The sequence below is a fragment of the Sporothrix schenckii genome (genome assembly GCF_000961545.1).
Source record: "Sporothrix schenckii 1099-18 chromosome Unknown Cont49, whole genome shotgun sequence".
Lineage (NCBI taxonomy): Eukaryota > Fungi > Ascomycota > Sordariomycetes > Ophiostomatales > Ophiostomataceae > Sporothrix > Sporothrix schenckii.
The window spans coordinates 2,578,459-2,600,574 of NW_015971150.1; the positions used below are offsets into that span (position 1 = coordinate 2,578,459).

The window sequence follows — 22,116 nt, forward strand, 5'->3', positions numbered from 1 at the left end:
CCCGTCGACATTCAAACAATGCTCTGCACGCCTTACGCAAATGATGTACATCCGTAACGTTTTGATCGCTGCCGACGACTCTGTGGTCAATACCAAGGTCGCTGTGTCGATGCTGGACTTGACGGACTATGAAAATACATTTTTGCAACAGCCACTGAGACTTTGTCGTTGCCGTGTGACGTTTGGTTAGGAGAAGGGGCAATTCACTGTATTGCTGAAGAGTTTAGATTGAGAAGCTTTGGTTTCATGACAAGAACAAGCAGAGGTCCGGCTCCTTCCATTCATGGCGGTCATAGCGACTCTAGCAGAATTCAGACTGTAAATTGCGGCAAGCATGGAGGGTAGCACCTTCTCGACTTTCCAACGGAACGCCAACTGTTAAGACAGCGCTAAATCGCTAATACAACGTAATACCCCATATAATTAATGCTCCAAAGTGGACCGACCTTCTGCGCCTTCCCGTCCGCGCCGGATCACGAGACACTCCTGCCAAAGCCACCAACAGACAGCTTGACCAAAAGTACCTCCTTTTTGTCATCATTCGACATCACCACTCCACATTCGACGACGCTGCATCACGACGTCCGTCGTCTACTACGAACACAGACGTAATACAAATGAGAAATCGACATCCAGCCATCGCATGTACATAGGCAGCATCGTTCCTCGCATCGACACCCCGCCTGACGATCATCTCGACATTGGCATCTAATCGCGTGACGACATCACCACATTCAACATTCTCGACCGCCTCACGCCCTCCCTCCACCCCGCCTCCTCCCAAATGATGCCCTCCAACCTCCGCCCTCGGTAGTCGGGTCCCACACGACCGGAGTCGATTCTCCTTTTCCTCCCTCCCTCCTCACACCCGCGGCCATGCCTCAACCGCAGGATAACGCGAGGTTCATCCTCCTCGTGATGATGATCTTGTGGATCAACACTAGCAACGACGCCACGGCCGGCATCCTGTCGGCGCCGTCGCTGATCATGGCCCGTGTCGGCCGCCAGCGCGCCGCCTTTGAGGCAATCCAGCCGACACAGTGGGGCGACTTTGCGCCGAACACAACGTCTCCTCCACCCGATACGAAAGCCAACGGGACTACGGAGGACATGGCCGGCTGGCTCAACTTGACAGGCTTTCGTCGCGAAGACAACCTCGCGTGGGACGATCTGGACCGCTTCCGCGCGCGCTGCCTCGAATGGAGCCGCAACGCCTATCCCATGGTGAATGGCGTCAGTCTATGGGACCGCGGCGAGACTATGCTTACCTGGCAGAACGCCACCAGCTTCGTGGCCGGCGAGTGGGTGCGCCGGCCGGGGTCTGTCGAGCGGCACATGTCGAGCTACAACCTGTCGGCGATCACGGCGCAGGCCTATGACTTGGGCGCGGCCAACGATGTGGCCGGGCGCGGCACTGGTTTCTTTGGCAGCGGGCCTCGGACTTCGGTCGGCGCACCCCCCGCAAACAATACAGACGCCGTGACAGGCGGCAAGAACGTGACTGCAATGGCCCTTGCTGCTGCGGGCGGCTTGTTAGGCCGACGGAGTGCCGTGGAAGGCAATGGAGCACAGCCTGCGTCATCAAACGCAGACGCAAACGCAGACACCAAGGCAGATGCCAAACCCAACCAGCCCGACCAGCACGACCAGCACCCTCTTCGACCACGGCCCTTTCCCTTGCAAGCTATGGAGTGGGGTCGCAATATCACGGGCTTCAACGGACGCATGGTGTTGCGCGTCACGGACCAGGACGACGAGGCTGAATATGCGGACGAAACCGACCGCTTCGCCGACGAGCCGCCCACTGGCGGCCTTGTGCGCACGACCACGGCCACGGTCACGCTCGAGGACATTGAGGGCACTGGCAGTTCGTACGACATGCGCCTCTACGGCGTGCACTGGCCGCGGCAGGGCGCCCTGCTGCTGACGACGACCAGCGAGAAGTTTGCCGGCATTTTTGGACTGCCACACCTGGCGCCCGGCCGCCCATTTTTCGATTCCAGCAAACGACTCCTCAACCGCACACTCGACGCGGCACTTGCAAAGCGCGAATCCACGCGCATCTTTGGCCCGCCCGACCCGGCCTTGTCAGCGCCGCTGTGGTCGTCCAACGTCGACGGCGCGCCCGAGGGCTTGACACCGCTACCGCGCTGCGAATACGTCATGTACGTGCAGATTCACCCGCTGGACGCGACACAGTTTCTGCCGACGAAGCACAGTCACAAGGGACCGCTGGGCACGAGAGATGTCTCTGGCAACGCCAGCATGCCGGTCCAGACGTTTGAGACGCGCGAGGCTCTTGAGACTCTTGAGACTCGCAGCGTTCCTGACGAGTTTGGCTACAGCCAGGAGGACATGACGCGCCTCATGATGGGCATCGAGCACGAGATTCGGTTCCCGACTGGCGCGCCCATCTTTGGCCGTCGCGGCGTCCCGGACATGCAAATGTCTGCCGTGCTCTACTCGCCCGACTGTGCCTACTTTATCGAGACCAAGGGTCCGCCGCATTATGCCGCCGGTGCTGGCACCGAAGGCCAAGCAGGTGGTCTTTTTGGACAGGAGAAACAGCCTCTGGTGCACCTGCGCGGCAAGAAGTCTGAGGCCATTGTTTACGACGCCCGCTTGTTGATGCTCGCGTTTTCTGCCGTACTTTTTGGCCAGGTCAAGCTGTTCTTGGGTCAGGTTCGCGAAACATACACGCCGTCCACGCTGGGCCGCATTAGCTTTACGACGATGGCCGCCATGGTGCTCGCCGACGGTCTCGTCTTTGGCGCTGCTGCGACCTGGGCCCTAACGGCGTCTGCGAGCTTCTTGCCGTCGCTCGTCGTCACCTTTTCCTCCTTTACGTCCATGACCATTGGCGGCTACTTTTTGTCCGAAATTTACACGGCCCAGGAGCCCGAGCGCAGACGACGTGACCGCCAAGAGCTGCAGCAAATCCAGCAGCGACAGATGGAGATCCGCGAGCGACTGCGCGAGCACTATGCCAACATTGCCAGAATCCGCGCGGCGGCCTCCACAAACACGGCTAACACCGCGACGGGACTTGGAGCAACCGCAGCAACACCACCTGCAGCAACACCGGCGCCACCTGCTCGACCTGCTCCACCAGTGACAGCAAGGGCATCATCGCCGCCGATTATCGTGCCGTCTGACCAAGACATAGACGCCGAGATTGCCGACAACGCCCGCGCTGCTGCGACTCCTCTCTTACCGGCACCCGCGACGGCTCCAGGTCCTGGCGGCGCTACAGCAGCAACAGGAGATGCTCCTGCCACGACGGCAACCACGCCCATCTTACCGCCTTCGGCGCCCTTCTCAAACATGGCCGGCCGCATGCTCATGATCGGCATCGTCATCATGTTCCTCAGTCTCGCCGCGTCGACCTGGTGGGCCTCGCTGCGTGCCACCTATGCCAACATATTGTGCTTCATCTACCTGTCGATGTGGCTGCCTCAGATTGCCCGCAACATCGAGCGCAACAGTCGCCGCGCCTTTGCCTGGCGCTTCATCCTCGGACAGTCTCTCCTGCGCCTGCTGCCCATTGCCTACTTTTACCTGCGAACCGACAACATTCTGTTCGCCCAGACCGACTGGCGCGCGTTTACCGCGCTCGTCGCCTGGGTCTGGGTCCAGCTGTGGATCCTGGCTGCCCAGCACGAGCTCGGCCCGCGTTTCGGCATTCCCAGTAGCTGGGTCCCCGAGGCCTGGGAATATCACCCCGTGCTGCGCGAGGACAACGTCGAGGCTGGCGGCTTGCCTATCGGCCTCGTGTCGACGGCCGAGGCACCCGCAACCAGCCCCGACGAGGGGCCTGCTGGCGCGGCCAAGCGGCGACCTTCGAATCCAACGCCCTCCACGTTGGCCAGCAACAGCATCGCTGCCAACACCAACATCTGGACCATGGACTGCGCCATCTGCTGCGAGGCCTTGGATGTGCCCGTCGTGCGCGCAGGCGCCGATGAAGCTGGTGTGTCGTCTGTGGCGAGCAGCGTCTCGGGCGTATTGGCTCGTCGCCAGTATATGGTCACGCCCTGCCGCCACATCTTCCATACCAAGTGCCTCGAGGGCTGGCTGCGCTTCCGCCTGCAGTGTCCCATCTGCCGTGAAGAACTGCCGCCGCTGTAGTCCTCCGGCGTCTGATTTGCCGGTTTTATTTTGATGTTTTGTTGTTTTGCTTTATATTTTGTTTTGCGACGCATAGGTGGCTGGATTATTATGCTTATTGTCGGCGTTCCGAGGTTTGCGATATAATGCATTTGGCTCAACGTGGCTCTCTACCTTGTCCTCCTCCATTGCTTCTCTACATACTGATTGGGTTTGCCAACGAGCGCCAACAGCTCAAAAAGCAATGCATAACTCTGTGTATTCTATATTGTATTGTACATATTTTGTCGCTTGTCCTGTTATACAATGGCCGCTTCTATGGTATCGCGTCCTCTTTGGAGAAGTCTTAAGTGCATAGCGAGAAAATGACGTCGAACCCTCGAAGCTATCCAGGCCTCCATTCCCGGTAAGTGACTGGACACCAATATCCGTCATTCGTGACCTTTCTTCTACCTTCTCCTTGTCGCCGTCTTCGGGGCGCATGAGGTCCATGGCCCTTTCGAGTACACTTATCAATCTTTTTTCCCATCAGCCTCTTCTGCTTCTCTAAGATCGCTCTGTTCCTGTTCCTGCTCCTGTTGTTCCATTTCCAATCATTTTCTGTTCCCTCTGTTTTTCCTCCTGTCTCTCTCGCCTCTGCTCCCGCTGCCGCTCTCGCTTTTGAGCGGCCTTGGTTTTTTTGTTGATGATGCGCTGTTCTTCTCGGGCCAGACGCTGCGCTTCGTCAGTCGCCTTGTGTTGCGCGTTTCGTAACTGTCTCTCGGCGATTCGTGCTGCAAATTCTGCCTCTTGTTTCCGTTGTTCAGGCACGAGCAGGGCAAGCCGTGCAGTGTTATCTTGCACTGGCAGTCCTCCATTCGTCCTCCAAGCGTCCGAGTCAAACAGCAATGTGTCTGTGGCTATACGGTTCTCAGCGACGGCCTTATTTACAGCGGCTGTCTTTGTTACGAGATTTGCCACAATGGCTTTTGCGGCTGCTGCCTCCTTTGCAGCAGCCTTGCTTACAGCAGCCTTCTTCTTGGCTTGGTCGGTTCGGTGGCGCCGGAAAGCAACCAACGAGGTCCCGGAAGACGACGTAGTCAAGGACGACATAGAGGCCCACCGACGGTGTGTTTGGTCGTGAGGTACCCGTGACAGGTTCTCTGGATTGAGACGGGCCCCGCCTTCATCGCCATTACTCGTTGTGGGGGCAGCTGTCTTAGGCGCGGGCAACGCTGGCGCAGGCGCTTGCTCAACTGCGACTGGGGCCGTCATGGCGGACACTGGTGTCGGCAGAAAAGCTGACTCCGGCACCGATGTCGATGCTGTTTCCAGTCTCTTTGTCCGCTGGGAAATATCGTTTGTCGCATCTTGGCTCTGTACTGCCTGGCCAGCTTGCTTCGTTGCTGGTGGCTTGGCTATGCCCAGTGCAATGTTGTGTCCCTCGTTTGTTTTCGTTCGGACAGGCAGGTCGACAGTATAGTTGACTTTGGCAGTGGCAGACGGCTTCCCACTTGTCGAGGTTGCAGCTCCGTCTGTGAACACAAACTGTTTGTTGGCACTGTCTTGATGAACTGTGTCCTTCTCAATAATGACATAGGCATCCAGACTGCAGGCCAAATCTTCCATGCTGTCCGCCGAACGGATTTGTTTATAGCTGTCATTGACGCCTTTGACGGTGTCCACATCAGACTCCGAAAATGGCTCATTCTGGGGCTCGGTGTCGGACACTGGTGACGAGGCCTGCCGGTACTTGTCCTTGGCAGGCCGTGTGCCACGCAGCTCGGGGTGCTGATGGTAACATTCCGCGTCGCCTCCCACGTGGCAAAAGTCGCAGAACGAGCAGAGCATATAGTGTTTGGTAGGGTGCTGACAACGGCACTCGGGACACCGAGGACAGCCGGGGAACTTTGAGCGGAAGAAACTCTTTATGACAAAGCGAGGCGCGGAAATGAGAGTGTGTCGTGGCTTTTTGCGTAATGCATAACCTGGGATCTGGTACCGGATCTCACCGTTGATGAGTACAATGTCCTCCTCATTTCTGTCGCCGGGCTCGTCGACATCAACATCTTCGTAGTTCACGTCGTCAGCATAGCCGCTGTCTGGCCCATCGTGGTCACCGCAGTCGTCGTAGTCTTCGTCGTCTCCTTCAAGTTTGTAGCTCGTGGCGGTCGTCTCATAGGGCTGTGTGACGCTGGTCCTAAGTGTGTCTTCTTTTCCGACAGAACGGCCTTGCTTCGCAGTGTCGCCAACTGTCTGTTGGCTGTCGAGTTTTGATGCTTCGATCAAGTCTGGTTTATCCTTGGTTGTTGTGCCTTTGGCCTCTGCAGATGCTTTGGACATGGGGTTGCGATAGTTGCCGAGCGCATCGGCCGTTTCGGCCGTGTTATTTTCCGCAACAAGTGGTTTTGCCGCTTCTGCAGCTAACCTGAGAGGTAGTTGCTTTTCGACAACTTGCTTGTCGAGAGGTTGCTTGTCAACGGGTGTTGGATTCACAGCCGAGTTATTCCCCGAATGCTCCGTCCTTGCTGTCGCATTCAGTCCTACTTCCTCGTCGTCAGCAGGCGGCCGAAACTGCATCTTGCCGCCCCTGTATATCATCAGCCGCACAAAATCATCCCAATTTTGGATCAACTCCCACTCGATTTTCTCAAGCTTCTTCTTCTTCTTCTTCGTTTTGGGCATACGCTTGGACCTGAAAGCATGCAGCCGGTTCTCCCAGTGCGGATCTGCGTCCTCCAGCATGTTCAAGCAGTGCCATATCCGAACGGTGTCGTTCTGCTCGCCTGCTAATGCCCGAACGACATCATATCGCCTTTCGAGGCCGTCCAAAAACTCCTCGAGATTATTGACATCGTAGGGTCGGATGTAAAGGTAGTCCGATAGGGCATAACGGCCTTGGGCGCGCCATTCAGCCCCCTCGTCATGGACAGAAGGCATCGTCTAGGGTAGGGTATGAGAGCAGAAAATTGGCCGTGCGGCCCGTCAGGGCATTTGCGTGGAGTATGTCGGTGGCATTCGGGCCATATATGAAGTTATGCGTGGTGGCCAAATTGGTAAAATGGACGTCAAAAGACGTTAGGTATCCGTGAAAAGTAAATGTACAAAAACAAAACAAAACAAAACAAACGTTTTGATCAGACTTTACGTTGGTTGCTTGCGCACGGCTCGAGCAGGTACAGCCAAAGCGAAATTTGGACCAGGGACAAAACTCGTAATTTAACTTTTTTTGGGTCCCCCTGATCTGCCTGACAAGTTATCGATGTATTATTGTCAACGAGGCGAGCCCCCAAATGCCACAGACGCCACATGGCGTACACGTTTTGGAGCCATTCTTCGTCGAAATAGGTTTGAAACGGTCCAGCAGTCAACCAATTGGCTTCAATTGATTCGATTCGTTTTTGTTGACGTTGCGACACTGGCCGCGTCGGTGGCCGTGTGGAGACATGGCTGTCGAACCGGTCGCAGCGATAACCGGTGCATCGAAGCAAGACATAGTGTCAAGTACGCGGGATATTGTTTGGAAGATGCAGAAAAAGGGTTTGGAAGAGGAAGAAAACAGGTGACGAAAGTCATATAGAAGGCAGCTTGTTGTGTTCTCGTCCCATTCCCCTTGCTTCTGCCTCAACGTTCAACGTGAACTATCACGTGTTTGCGAATTTTCGGGCAAAGGGGAAGGTCGTGCGCTTGAAGTAAGCTAAGCTGTAGCTACATCGGAGGAGGCCCCACCCTATGACGACACTGGTGGGGTTGAAGCTTGTCGCGAAACAGAAAGAGACAACAGAGCTGACTTCCCTTTCTTCATCACTTTCCGGCCGAAAATAGAAGGACCGGATGGGAAAGGGGTTGAAAGAGGAAAGAAGAGCATGCAGGATGCCAATGGCCAATTAAGAAGGAACAAGTTGTGGCGTGGTGGCGGAAGGAACAGAGGGAAATACGACGGCATGCAATGCACGTCAGAGACTTCACACGGGCTATCCTAGCCAAGAAACGGTTCGGGCAAGGAAACAACGAACGGCGTGGAAGAATGAGCCAGAGCACACTCAAGGAGAGGGTCAAAACCAAAAACAGGGAAAGAGCAAACAATGCAGCCTGAGGCGACAACGATGAACAGGATGAAGACTTCAAGATGAAAAGAAGCGAGAATTGTAGCAGAATGCAGACGTCGTGTAGTACAATGGACGGCTTGTGAATTGAAACAAGAAAAGAACGCGGGCGAGGCCATTCCCACTTTTGATGCAGAGAGCCTGCAAGTAATATTCGTTTTGTGCCTCGTTCTTCTCTTTCCCCTTGATTTGGTTTCGACGGATCTCCACTTTTTAACAGTGGTTTGCGGTTTCCGTTTCCCTCAATGTCCCTTATTGAGAAGGAGCCACCGGCGGCCGTTTCTGAGTTTAAATCTCTCGCGTTCCCATCTGTTGCAGTTCCTTTGTTCAACTTTCCTTTTCAACAACGATCTACAAACCGTCTCTACTCTACATCCACTTTCCCACTTTTCCACTTTTCCGCTTTTTCCTTCATTCACAACCAGACAACCTTGTCGTCTCTATTTCACACTCTCCACACCTGTCTCGTCCCCCACCACCGCCGCAATGGCTATCAACACTATCCTGTTCGACTGCGACAACACGCTCGTCCTCTCCGAGGAGCTTGCGTTCGAGGGCTGCGCCGACTTGCTCAACGAGATCTGCGAGGCAAAGGGCGTGTCGCCATTGCCCAACTTTACGGGCCCGACGCTCATCACCGAGTTTGTCGGCCAAAACTTCCGCGGCATGCTCACGTCGCTGCAGTCGCGCTACGGATTCCCGCTGACGGCTGACGAGACCAACTCGTATGTGCTGCGCGAAGAGGAGGTTGTGATTGCCAAGCTGCGCCAGGCTCTGAAGCCGTGCGTCGGCGTGGAGGCGCAGCTGGAGGCGCTCAAGGCGGAGAACAAACAGCTGCTGGCGGTTGTCTCGTCGTCGGCGCTGCGGCGCGTCAAGGCGAGTCTCGAGGTTGTGAAATTTGACCGCTTCTTTGCGCCCGACCACGTGTACTCGGCGGCAACGAGCCTGCCGACACCGACGAGCAAGCCGGATCCGGCCATCTACCTGCATGCACTCAAGGAGCTGGGCAAGACGGCCAGCGAGGCCGTGGCCGTCGAAGACAGCCGCAGCGGCACGCTGAGCGCGACGCGGGCAAAGATTCCGACGATTGGCTACGTGGGCCCCTACGCGGTGGACAAGCGGGCGGAGATGGAGAAGGTTCTGCGCGACGCGGGTGCGCAGGTGATTATGCAGAGCTGGGACGAGTTCCCGGCGAAGCTGGAGGAGATTTCCAAACTGTAGAGGCTGGACGAAATCATACGCGAGCAAGGGCAGGCAGATGGCATATCGGCGGCGTACGAGACGAGCTAGACGAAGGAGGCGATCCTATATACAATCGATACAGAAAGACTATAACGTCTAGAGCATTGCTTTTCTTGTTCTCAGAGTATAGAAAGTCGGGCATCATATCGTTGTCATTGCTACTTGGAAGCGAATGGTATTTCGCGATGTTCTTTAATCTCGTTCGAGTGGTGCCAGCGTACCCCAGCCCCTTCAGATCAGTCTATCAGGAAGCTGTTGACGCTCTGCAGGGTGGTCCGGCTGGGATTCGCGTGAGGCATGGCTGTCATGATGCGGGCCAGCCGCACGCGAATGACGTCTTTGTTGACAATGGTAGCATGCGAAGTAGCTGTCCGTGTTTTGCCCGACTCGTCGAAACAGTAACAGAGAAGGGCCAAGGCCGTGCCTACAGAGATGTCCCGTCCAGTCGGGCACAGTATGCGCACGCTCTTTATGGATGAGCACCCGTTGTCCTTCATCAAGAAGTCTGCGACAAACTCGCAGATTTGGGAGAGCGCATGCCGCAGCGTCCGCCCAGCAATCTTATCTTGCTTGCCAAGTCCGACCTCAAGACTGGTGGGTGACCGCACCCACGTCACAGGCTCGGTCGTCTGGCGAACAAAGGCAATTTGACAGACTCCCGAGGACTCTTCCGGTGCTGTTGGTGGAGATGGACCCGTCCACTGCCCGACGGAGAGGTGCGGTGTGATGACAGTCGCAGAAAACGTTGCGCCACCCTGGGAGACTGCGCTTTCGCTGCCGGCCTTGACAATCGCTGCGATCATTTCCGGCAGATCAGCCTCGGGTGTGTCGAGGAGCTTCTCGCAATTCGCCCAGAACAGTTCCGGAGTCAAGCCATGCGCCCAATTCTCGGTATCGTCAGCAGCGCCTTGTATGTAGTCAGCGTCCACTCCATCTTCAACGTCCTCGCCAGTTGGTGGAACGCGTGACGAGGTGCAGCACAGGACTACATTAAAGCGGTCGCGCAGGTGGTCGACATTAGGCCACGGCATGTCGGGCGTCACCCAAACAGGGCGCAGGGGTTTGTCGTTGGGCAGATTCTGCCGGCGCCACGCAATGGGGTCCGCGTCCGTCTCCTCCCCGAGTCGGAACACACCGAGTCCACCCAGAGCATCGACAAATGCGGGCACGCGTGCGAGCATCTGGCTGTGCTCGGAGGCCGAGACGACACCAGGTGGTGTGTAGAGAGCTTGAGCGTCCGTCTGTTCTGCCTCGTTCCGGCCCTCTGGCACATGTGCAGGGAAGAGCGCTCGATTCAGCACACAGCACCACAGCGGAACCGTCTTGCTTAGCGCATCGGGCATGCGTTTTCCCCGGCGGGTGGAATCGACTAGTATGCAGCCGCCGCCTTTCTCGGGGGAGTCTCTGCAAAGCAGTGGCAGTATGTGCAAGTTGAGGCGGCGCGTGCTAAACTTCCACTGGCCTGTGTGGCCATCCGTGGACTTGAAGTAGGCCGAGCCGGCCTTGGAAAACACCGGAATATACCAGCTGCCGCAGCGCTCGTTGGCGACCACGGAAAAATCAGGGTAGCGCGCAGCCACATCCGCCACAAAGGCGGCATCGCGGCAGATGGAGTGCAAGCGGTGGGTGATGGACAGGTGAGACCGGCGGAGGTCGCCGAGAACGCGTGCAAAATTGTGGTTGGCCTGGTCCGAGGCAAAAATCAAGCCTGCCGTCGCATCATCGGGCATGGTCATGCGAGGTCCGTCGCTGCGGCGTGGGGAAGGGCACAGCGATCCGGCGGGCGGTAAGGAGCTCAAGGTGAAGTGGAATGAAGTGAACAAATTTTCTTTCTCGCGTGTGAAACTGCCACTGTCGTGATGTCCATCCCCGCCACAGTTCATTTTAGTGCCTTTGCGGGTACTCTACAGCATGTGCGGTCCACTAAAGCTGTTAATAGTGGTAGGGCCTGGCCGAATGTCGTGCTTAATTGTCAACTCCACGGCACTCAGCGTTTCGGTTGTTCTTTGAGAACGACCTCTGTTTGTCAACAGAACAATTTCTGCTCCGTCGAATACGGTTCTAGCTTACCTTTTACTCTGTCATCGTATCATCGCCACCACAAGTCTGCATGCATTCAAATCGTTTCCAGCATAGCCACCTCGGGATTCCGCTGCAATGAAGATTCCAGCTGGCGCGCCAGACTCTGGACTGGCCATGCTTACGTTTCTTTGCATGTGATCGACATTGGTGCAAAGGAGTAGACAGAACCGCCGTATACACTGGGACATCGCGGACATAGTATCGAGCTCTCTTGATTTCACACGGCGGCCCGGAGGATGTGGGCAGTCATAAATTGTGGTGGTCGACAGCTAGGGAAAACTGGCAGAGGCATAGAACTAGTTGGAGCGTGTGCTGCACAGTTCATGGCGGTGCTGGGTGTCCTGGACATCGAAGACTGAAGCTCATGCTTCAGTGCCGTGCTGGATGTTGCGGTGTGCCATACGACGTCGTACTCAGTTGATGCTTGTCCCTCTCGTCTGTGAGGTGACGATGTCTCGTTACCCACTCGCAAGGTCTCCGGCAAGAGGGTTTCCTGTGCTTCTCCTATTCGTCAGAACAGGCAAGTGGAAAGACGGGCTCCTTCCGTTTTCCATTCCTGCTTCTGGTCGCTGCTTCCTCGTAGGGCTGGCCAATGGCAGACCCTCACTTTGCATATTATCGGCACGCCAAGATGCGACTGCAGTTGTAAACTTCGGTTGATACTGCCGATTGGGGTCGATTGCTCCTGCCCGGCGTCATGATGCCTGCCAGCTCTTTGCACTCTCTTTAACCCTACAATTCTTCATTGCCCTTCTCTCACGATGCTCGCTCTGGTCTTCCTTTACGCACGACCCAATACTTCGATCAACAATAGCGCATCGGACTGCAAGAGTTCAAACGAGGAGCAATTGTGGTCAATCGGCAAGGGTTCCAGTTTTGTTACCCAGTTTTATTCCTGCCGTAGGGCTGAAATGGTGGGAGGGTCCACTGTTCCGTCACCCTTGAACGATTGACGAACCAGACGACTACCTCTCCTCCTCTTCCATCACAGAGCAGAAATGCACAAGTGCAAACGATGAAGTGGGTGGCACAGCCATCGTCTGCTGCAGCCAAATCGAAGCACCCTTGCGAAACTGAAAACGAACCCTGAAAACAAGCCAGCACACGCGAAAATAAAGGAGCATGCAAGACGGGTCCTGTCGTCCCTCGACGGTTTTGTTCCACCAACGCACACCTAAATAAACACTGCAGGACAGAAAAAGAGGAGAATAAGAAAAACAGAGGCAAAGACTGGATCGTCCTGTGCCTCGATTTTCCTGTCCTAGAGATCTGCGCTGCGAAAGGACACTGCCGCTCTTTGTGCAACGTGACATGAAGTCGTGCTGGTGCGCCCACTAGATGCGGGCGCAGTCGGACGTACATCTCCTCATCACCACAACGACTTAGCTTGCTGCAACGGTCGCTCGCGTGTGGCACAATGAGCTGTGTGCCCACAACAGTGGCACGTATCCCACGGTGGGTTTCCGAAGACAAGACCAGACCCAACCAAGCAACCAAGCAACCAACTCCCCTCACTTGCAGTCTTGTGCGATCGTATGCCGAATCGTATGCGAAGAGAAAGGAGTGGACTAAGACAGGACAGCACAACAGGATTATAAAAAGACACATCTCGGCTCCTGTCGAATCCTGTCAACTCGCACAACGCTGTCTGTCTCTTTCGTCTTTGTGTCCTACATTTCACGCCTTCTCTTTCTCCCCTGTCCTTTCGTACATCAATATTACGGTGTCCCTCGTGTGCGTCGTCTCTGGGCGCATTTCTGCTTGTCTTTGTTTTTGTTTCTAATGTTGTTTCTATTTCTACTTATCCTTTCCTCTGCTCCTTCGGCTCATTGGAGTTCATTTCGCAGCTGTTCCAAGAACGTTCTTTGCCCCCTGTTCGCCTCCTCTACTCTCGTCTCAAAGCAGCCGTACCGGTCATGGTGCCACCCGCCTAGGATCTCCTAAAGTAAGTTTTCCTTTTTATATAGGAGCACCGATGCTTTCTCGCACTGCTTTCTCCCTGGGCTGCTTCTCCGATTGGAACGTCTTTGGGGCGCTTTTCGTCGCCTGTTGGCAGTGACAACTCATCAGTCCTGGTGCCTCACCTTGGCCTTGTTGTTCGACGGACTTGTCCTATTAGTCTTCCCTAAGTACAAGAAGGAAAGAGAGAAAGACAAAATAAAATGAAACTAGCCTTTCCCACACAGCGACAAAGCGAGACACGTCTGCAAGGGCAGGCCGAAGGCCGCAGAGACGAAAAGGAGAGAAGCGATGAAAGTAATCTAACAACAAGAAGCAGAACACCACCCAAGACAGCAGTCGAAACAGCATCACGAGCAGCGCCCCCCTTACCCTTACCCAGCGTTGCGTCTGTCGCAATCTCCGTCTTGCAGCAATTCACCGGTCTTAAGCTTTCGAAAGAGAGGCCAGACACGTTAACCTCCTTGAGACACTGTTGGCAGCTCTGATATCTCCCCACTCTAGCTACATGGAAGCAGCTTCGTCAGTTTCACCGTGTCTTTCTTCGCTTCCTTCCTCGCTTACCCCCCACGCTCTGCCTTTACGGCCCTTCTACACTTCCGTCTCGTTCGGCCACTTCGCCGTCTCACGCCCTCACCTCCACAACCAGGCACAAATCATTCGTCCGTAACCATCCACTCCATCTCACAGCGTCTTGCACGGTCCCTGCACGCTCACCCTTCAATCTTATCCTAGCACTACATTTACTTCACACGAAGAGTACGTTGGGTTGCGTCTTCACCTGCATGTCCGTCTGTCCAATCTGCTTGCTCCGTGAAGTCTCTTAAAAGGCCGCTGGTAAAGAAGGAGATGACTCCCTAATTTCAAGAGACAGTGGGAAAAGAAGAAAAGAAAAGGGGTAAAAATTGGAAAAAAGAATGACAAGGGTAAGCAGGCCGTAAGCGCGTCAAACGAAAGCAAGTTGGTACGGGGCATAAGATTTCACACTTTCCTTCCCACTTCCTTTCGGATTGCCATTCCTTCTTCCGCTGCCTGCCCTCACAGAAGTACAGGCTTGGCCTTCGATCCTTCCCCTCATCGAATCGAATAAACGAGGACGCAGACACGGAAACTGTTCGACGGACGCCCTCAATCCCACCTTCCATGCAAAAATCTCCATCATCTCCACTTTGGCAGCTCCAACAATCGGGGCCATTGCCTCTCAGAGAAACAGTGCAGAACGGTGGGAGAGACGAGAATACAACAGAGACGGGAAAATCAGGCACGAGCAAAACTGCTAGAAGGGAACGATGCAGCTATTCATTGACGCACGCCGTTCCCCACAATCCGTTCGCGATTGCGACTAGTTTCCTTTTACTCTAGCGAGAGAACTTGTAAGTTTAACTGCTAACGTCGCATACTACGCCTCGTTGTCTCTTTCCCTCTGTAGCCTCTTGCGGCTCTCGTTCTCGACTTTCGCACTCCTTCTGTATCGGGTTGTTTCGCCACAAAAATCGTCAGATTGTTAATTCTCGTCGGAAAGAACAATCCACCGCACCTTCCTGATGCACCCCCGAGTCACTGTACACTTTCTTGCTCACACCTCCTCAGACCTCCTCATCTTTTCTCCCCCTGCAACAACATCTGATTCAACATTCAGTTCACTACCCTGTGCGCAACCACCGGACGCGACCACCGGCAACACGTTCTCGAAAGGACCGGAGTCGGCAGGAGATCAACGCGCGGCCTGTATCTAGAGTCGATCGCGAAGGGACAAGGGACAGAGTCCCTGTCCAGACTTCTTCTCTTGTCCACCCCTTTGGTTCGCCACTCAAAGTTGGGCGCACATGCTGCACGTCATCCCATGGCCGTCCCGCCGATTCTGTCACACATCCACGTCCCGTCCACACCCGCTGTTGCACCACCACCGGGTGGTCCCGGACAGCTATGACACCGATCCCGTCCAACGACTCCTCCGCCTCCTCCACCTCCCCCGTCTCCCCTTCCTCCGCAACAGCCGGTCCTTCCAACGGCCCTTCTAACCAAAACACGCCCGCCGACACAACAAAGCGGGTACGCTCAAGCCGCCCGAAAGTCAAGACTGGCTGCAGCAACTGCAAGTACGTTTATCCTCGCTATGCGCGTGCCCGTGCGTGTGCTCACAGGTCTCTAACTTTGACAGAGCACGAAGAATCAAATGCGACGAGAAGCGGCCTGCATGCACACAGTGCGTGCGCTCCAAAAAAGTATGCGCCGGCTACCCGCCGCCGCCCCGCGGCTCGCGGCCTTTTGAGGAGGTTCTCATTGCACCTCGCCCGACTCTGTTGGCCGCCGCTCCTCCGGTGGCCGTGGCGCCGGTAGCACCAGTGGTCCCCGCTGTCGCTGGCGCTGCCCCCAAACCCTATCCGTTGTCGCAGAGCCGCTTCCCAACGGAACCGACGTACGTGCAAGCATATCACCAAACGCAGCAACAGCCGTCTCAGCCTCTACAAATGGTACAGCCGCGGCTTGTCGCCGACGCTCAGTTGCAGTCGGAGTCGCAAGCGCCGTCACCATCGCAATCGCAGCCTTCTTCTGCTGCCCTACCCAAGCAAGCGCAGGCGGCATCCCGTACGCGGCAAATCACGCTGCGTCGGGCCCAGAAGTTGCAACAGCGCCGCAATGCGCCGCCTGATATCCCCATCGCTGCTATCGCCGCAGCCTCCGGGTACACCATCATATACCACCCATCCATCAACCTCCCCTTCACGCAGCAGGAAGGTCTCTACTTTCAACTCTTTCGCATGCAGACCGCCAGCGAGCTGTCGGGCTTTTTTGACGACGTCTTTTGGTCCCGTCTCGTGCTGGTTGAGTGTTACTCCGAGGCAGCCATTCGCCATGCCGTTGTCGCCCTCGGAGCTCTCTATAAAACTCTCGAGGCCACCACGGAATCTCCGCCCACGTCGCCCGCGGATACCGACGTCGATCGAAACGACAATGCCCGCGTCCACTGGCAAGTCGCCCTCAGACAGTACTCGGACGCCTGTCACGAGCTGCGGATTATTGACAACGACGACGAGCGCGCCCAGCGCACCCGCCTCATGGCCAGCGTCCTGCTGGCTTGCTTCGACTCGTTCATTGGCCACCATAGGCATGCCATCATCCAGATCCAGACCGGTCTCGGCCTACTCCACCGCCTGCGTGTCGAGCGCCGCACCTCACTCACTGACGTTGGAACCGCGTCGAACACCGCCTCGGAGCCTGTCGAGAACGAGCTGACTCAAATGTTTACCCGCCTCGCCATCCAGGCCAAGTCATATGACATGGCTTTCCACTTCCCCCAGCCGTATGTTGTCCAACTCTTGTCCCCTGGCAGTACCACCAGCAATACCCTGAGAAACACAAGCGACAACACCAGCGGCAATACCATGACACCTTCACCCGTGACACCCGGCAACACGGAACCCTCGGTGGCGGGCGCCTCCGCGTTGTCGGACACGGCACACTCGCCGCCTTCGACTGGCTCCCCAACCGCGCCATCCAACGCAAATACAGCCGAAGCCGCTCTACCGACGTCCACACACCAAAAAGCCATTCCGGACCAATTTACGTCCCTTCGCGAGGCGCGGCAGTCATGGGACATGTTGCTGGAGCACATCTTTCGCTACATGGAAATGATGCTGCAGTACGCCAAGGGGCCACCCAACTTGCTTCCAGCGTCGATGAAGAGCCACGGCGCACTCTTCATGATGTACATGGAATCCTGGTCCAATGCCTTTGAGCCTCTGCTTATCAGCCGCTCCCACCCAGGTGTCAGCAGCCAGGAAAAGGCCGCCATCGCGGTCCTCAAGATGTTCCAGGTCATGGGCGTGATCCTCTACGTGATGACCTTTAGCGACTCCGAGATGATGTTTGATGCCTACCAGCAGCAGTTCCAGAAAATTGTCGATCTGGCAAGCGAAGTCGTCGGCGACGAGGAGCGCCGCGCCGCCTCGAACCGCTGTCCTGACCCGACGCGGTGTGTCCACCACTACCACACCACCCACCCCCAAGACCCGAACTCCGCGGGTCCCGGTAGTAGTGGCAACTACGACACCTGCCACGGATTCCATTTCCACACCAGCCATATCAAGGCCAGCTTCAGCGCTGATCTGGGCATTGTGCCGCCTCTGTACGTTGTCGCCACTAAGTCGCGCGACCGGGTGCTGCGCCGCCAGGCCATTCAGTTGCTGCGCAGCAGCGCGCGCCGCGAGGGCATGTGGGACAGCGAGCTGGCGGCCCGCATTGCCATGTGGGTAGTAAATATTGAGGAAGAAGGCGAAGAAGCTGAGTTCTACGAGGCCCTGCAGCACTACAACCACCATGATGCCCATCTGGGTATGGGCGTGGAAATCGGTATGGGTTTAGATCTCGGATTTGGTATGGATCCGGGTCCAGGCCCAGGACTCGGCCCAGATACAAGCAGTGCCATGCGAAGCGGCAGTACCGGTCGCGGCAGCCCGATGTCGCCGGCCTCTTTTCTACCACAGCCGCCGCCTCTACAGTCACAGAATTCGCAACAAACATCGACGTCCAGGAGCAGTTCAGTAGAGTTTGGTAGCGTGCCACTCGGACCCGGCGGCAATGCGCGCTGGGATATGCGCCGAGCGAGCCAGGCGTCCGTCTTGCACACGAAGAGCGGCATGAGTAGTTCGATTCCAATCACCTCACCACAAGACTTGACGTCTCTGCCCCTGTCAACGCCGCTCGCAACGCCGCAGCAATTGTCACCGCCCCTTCCCACGTCGGCGTTTTCCCACATCACGGCGCCACTCGACCCCAACATACCGTACTATATGCAGACCCAACACCCTATCCCAGCCGAGAAGCGCATTCTTGTGAAAACCTGCGAGTTTGACCTGCGCGAGCGCACGGCAACGCTCACGTGCGGGACGCGCGGTCTTGCAGCCGGCGTGTTAGACACCAAGACCCGCCAGACCGAGTTCAAGTGGTGATGATTCTCGGCGAAAATAAGACGACAGCTTCCATCGTGTTTTCGTTTCCTTTAATTTTTTGGAGTGGACACGTTTTGCTTTGGGTTTTTCGTGAGCGGCGTACGGTTGTGCCAATTTGGATTTTATATACCCACAGGATGTCAATTTTGGGAAAGCAATTTACAAGATTGCCAGACGGCAGTGTACAGAATGAAGATTTGTCAGTTTACACTCTCATTTTCTCATTATTGTTTTAGGTCGCTATGTAGCTACATCATTGTATAAGTGTTACGTCTTTTTCTCTTAAATTAATTTTTATTTAATTTCAAAAAAAAAATTCTCGCAAAAAATCCCTTTTGGACTCGTCGTAAATAGCGTACGTTATAAAATCCACACTTAAACAATTGACCTCTACTTCCGTTTTATTTTATGTCTTTTTTATTTGACAAATCTGACACACATTCAACGACTTTCTACTCTTGCCTGGAAAACAAGTCAAATCTCGCAAGTGCAGTGGAGGAAGCTACCCAAAGCTGTGGCTGCACCAACAAAGGTGGGGCCGTTTGATAGCACTTTCTGACTTTGTATGCGGGCATAGAGCAACTGGCAGGCGCGAGGCGCGCGGCGCTAGCGAGGAAGGGAAAAAAGCAGGAACGACACAGCAGCAGGCAACTTCAAACCAAAAGCTTTGAGCAAGGCAAAACAGTCCGACGTCAACTTCCAGCATTCCACTATTTCGACAACGGCAATCAATTTTGGGCACTGTCTTTTTTCGATCACGACACCACACGTCCCGGGCTCGAGTCTCGCCAACCTTGAATAGTCGGTGCGCGAATTCTGACGCCAACGCCTGCAGCCTCACCCTTTGACAGAGACGCACCGCGATTGTGATTCTTTGCGCTTCGCCACGCAACATCACGACATTTCTCGCCAGTCCCCGCACTCCCTTTTAGCGCCCCGTTACAGTATGGCGAAACGGCGCGCGGCCGAAGACCTCGACGCGATGGAGGGTGTGACGTCGCCGGCACCCAAGAAGCAGAGGAACGACGGCCGCGACGAGCGGCTCAACAGAGGCATAGCGCGCGGCGAACAGACCGGAGAAGACGCAAGCGAAGACGGCACACGGACAGAGGGAAGGACAGAAGAAGACGACTCGGACGAGGAGGATGACACGAGCGTAGCCGGACCGCTACGCCAGGCGGCACCAACGGCCGGATACGACGATCTCTACCTCGACTCGATCGACCGGCACGTGCTCGACTTTGACTTTGAGAAGCTGTGCTCTGTGTCTCTGTCACACATCAACGTCTACGCCTGCCTCGTGTGTGGCCGCTACTACCAGGGCCGTGGGCCCAAGTCGCACGCCTACTTCCACGCGCTCGACGACGGTCACCACGTCTTCATCAATATGCAGACCCAGCGCGTCTACGTTTTGCCTGAGGGCTACGAGGTGCTGAGCCGCTCGCTCGACGACATCAAATTTGTGGCCGACCCTCGGTACACGCGCAGCGACGTGGCCCAGCTTGACCGGCGGTCGGCGGGCAGCAAGATTTGCTACACGCTTGCAGGCAAGCCGTATACCCCGGGCTTTGTAGGCATGAACAACATCAAAGAGAACGACTACCTCAACGTTGTTGTCCAGGCACTGGCCCACGTGCCTCCGCTGCGCAATTTCCTGTTGCTCGACGAGCTCCCTGCGACCACGGCGAGCCACACCAACGCCGAGCTCGTCAAGCGCTTTGGTCTGCTCGTACGCAAGATATGGAACCCGCGCGCGTTCAAAGCCCACGTATCGCCTCACGAGCTGCTGCAAGAGGTGGCCCTGCGTTCCAACCGGCGCTTCACTCTGACCGCCCAGGCCGATCCCGTTGATTTCCTCACCTGGTTCCTCAACCACTTGCATCTGGGCCTCGGCGGCAGCCGCACGCGGCCCGGCTCTTCTATTGTCCAGCGCGTGTTCCAGGGCAAGGTGCGTGTCGAGTCGGAGAAGCTCGAGGCCGTCGGTGCGTCAGCAGCAGCAGCAGCGGCGGCGGCAGCGGCGGCGGCGGCGGCGAAACATGCAGAGACCGATGGCTTCCAGCAACTTCCAGTACCATCTGCAGATGCCATGATGATCGACGCACCTCTTCCTGTCAGGCCTGGCTCCATGGCGCCGCCACCACCGCCTGGCTTGGCCTCCCACCCGTTGCACCATCAGCCGCCTCCGCCAGGTACGAGCGCACCTGGTCAGGGGCAGTTTGGACAACCGCCGCCGCCGGGTGTCTCCTCAGGTTCGGGCATATTGTCCATGCCGCCACCACCAATGGCACCGCCTGGTGTGCCGGCTACAGGACATCATTCCGCTCTTCCTCCACCACCCAGCTCACTCCCCCCACCGCCTCTCTTTTCTGGCCAGCAGCCGCAAGACCAGGGCCTACCACCACCAGCACCACCATCAGCACCATCACAACCACCATCGACGACCACTGTGTCCTCCGCCCCTGCCGGCCCACCAGGACCGACTGTGGATATCAACCGCTTCCTGCTGCTGACCCTCGACCTACCCCCGGCACCGCTGTTCCAGGACGAGCAAGAGCGCAACATCATTCCACAAGTGGCACTCACCACGCTACTGGGCAAATACGATGGCCAGTCCGCTCAATCTACCCGCATCGACCAGTCCGATGTGCGGCGCCGCTTCCAGCTCCAGGGTCCCCTCCCGCCTTACCTCATCCTGCACATGAAACGTTTCTCCGTCAACAAATTTATCACAGAGCGCAACCCGACCATTGTCACTTTTGACCCGCGTGGCCTGGACATGAGACCATATGTTGAGGGCGCTGCTGGCGGCGAGGACGACGATGCGTATCTGTACGACCTCGTGGCCAATGTCGTACACGAGGCCGAGCGTGTGCGGGGCGATGACGTTGCTGTCGACTCGGCCGAGGAGCGACGCACATGGAAGGTTCAGCTGCGCGACCGATCGGGCGCCACGACGGCGGTGAATGCCACCAACAGCAACGGCACTGCCGCCACACCCACAGACAATGGAGAAGACAAGTGGGTCGTCGCTCAGGACCTGTTTGTCGAGCCGGTTGCCGGCGAGCTGCTGTACCTGGCCGAGTCGTACATTCAGATCTGGGAGCGGCGACGGAAGCTAGGTAGTGTCGGCAACGGCGTAGCTGCTGCTGGCAAAGGCAAGGCAAAGGCAAAGCCGTCTACGGCATCGACAAATGGCGCGGGCAAAGCAAAAGCGTAGTAGGCAATGGAAAAGAGAATGGACAATGTAGTATGTACAATAGCATTTTCCGGCCTGGCTAGATAGGCGTGAAAGATAAATGGCAATCTTTACAAAATATCAATATATATATTGAACAAAATGGGTGAAAATGGGGAAACGAAGCCAACGTCAATGGAAGCCATGAAATGCCGGGTTGCTGGTAGAAAAAAAAGGCCAGAAAACAGTCAACAAAGATGGTAATGGGAGTAAAAATAGCAGTCGTCGTAGTAATATACACAAAGGCTTATTTCCTTTTCTGAATTTTGCTCTCCTTTGATATGTTCTGCCACCTAATAGACTCCATCCGCCTCCTTTCCTAGCCTATTCTCACACACACCAAAAAAATCCAAGACTGAACAAGGGTAAATAAATCCCCCCCCAAAGCATCAATAAAGCGCCATGGACAAAAACTTGCGTGGGTGCAGCATCCTCTGCAGGAAAAATTCGCTTG

General features: G+C 56.1%; 6 protein-coding genes across 6 annotated transcripts; 4 read left to right on the plus strand and 2 right to left on the minus strand.

Annotated features, from left to right (window-relative positions):
• Positions 1-876: 876 nt before the first annotated feature.
• On the plus strand, positions 877-4,128 carry SPSK_04887 (ring finger ubiquitin ligase; the record flags this gene model as incomplete). The annotated part of the gene is made up of 1 exon (XM_016731647.1): positions 877-4,128. One exon carries the CDS (start codon positions 877-879, stop codon positions 4,126-4,128), a length of 3,252 nt encoding a protein of 1,083 aa, XP_016583349.1.
• Positions 4,129-4,653: 525 nt separating this feature from the next.
• Positions 4,654-7,026, minus strand: SPSK_04995 (uncharacterized protein; the record flags this gene model as incomplete). The annotated part of the gene is made up of 1 exon (XM_016731752.1): positions 4,654-7,026. One exon carries the CDS (start codon positions 7,024-7,026, stop codon positions 4,654-4,656), a length of 2,373 nt encoding a protein of 790 aa, XP_016583350.1.
• A 1,652-nt stretch (positions 7,027-8,678) lies between these two features.
• On the plus strand, positions 8,679-9,413 carry SPSK_05554 (phosphoglycolate phosphatase; the record flags this gene model as incomplete). The annotated part of the gene is made up of 1 exon (XM_016732297.1): positions 8,679-9,413. The coding sequence occupies one exon, from the start codon at positions 8,679-8,681 to the stop codon at positions 9,411-9,413; it is 735 nt and encodes a 244-aa protein (XP_016583351.1).
• Positions 9,414-9,670: 257 nt separating this feature from the next.
• Positions 9,671-11,317, minus strand: SPSK_05186 (tRNA A64-2'-O-ribosylphosphate transferase; the record flags this gene model as incomplete). Its single annotated transcript, XM_016731936.1, has 1 exon — positions 9,671-11,317. One exon carries the CDS (start codon positions 11,315-11,317, stop codon positions 9,671-9,673), a length of 1,647 nt encoding a protein of 548 aa, XP_016583352.1.
• Positions 11,318-15,401: 4,084 nt separating this feature from the next.
• Positions 15,402-18,427, plus strand: SPSK_04912 (uncharacterized protein; the record flags this gene model as incomplete). The annotated part of the gene is made up of 2 exons (XM_016731672.1): positions 15,402-15,574; positions 15,637-18,427. 2 exons carry the CDS (start codon positions 15,402-15,404, stop codon positions 18,425-18,427), a joined length of 2,964 nt encoding a protein of 987 aa, XP_016583353.1.
• A 946-nt stretch (positions 18,428-19,373) lies between these two features.
• On the plus strand, positions 19,374-21,644 carry SPSK_05017 (snRNP assembly protein; the record flags this gene model as incomplete). Its single annotated transcript, XM_016731771.1, has 1 exon — positions 19,374-21,644. One exon carries the CDS (start codon positions 19,374-19,376, stop codon positions 21,642-21,644), a length of 2,271 nt encoding a protein of 756 aa, XP_016583354.1.
• Positions 21,645-22,116: the final 472 nt, after the last annotated feature.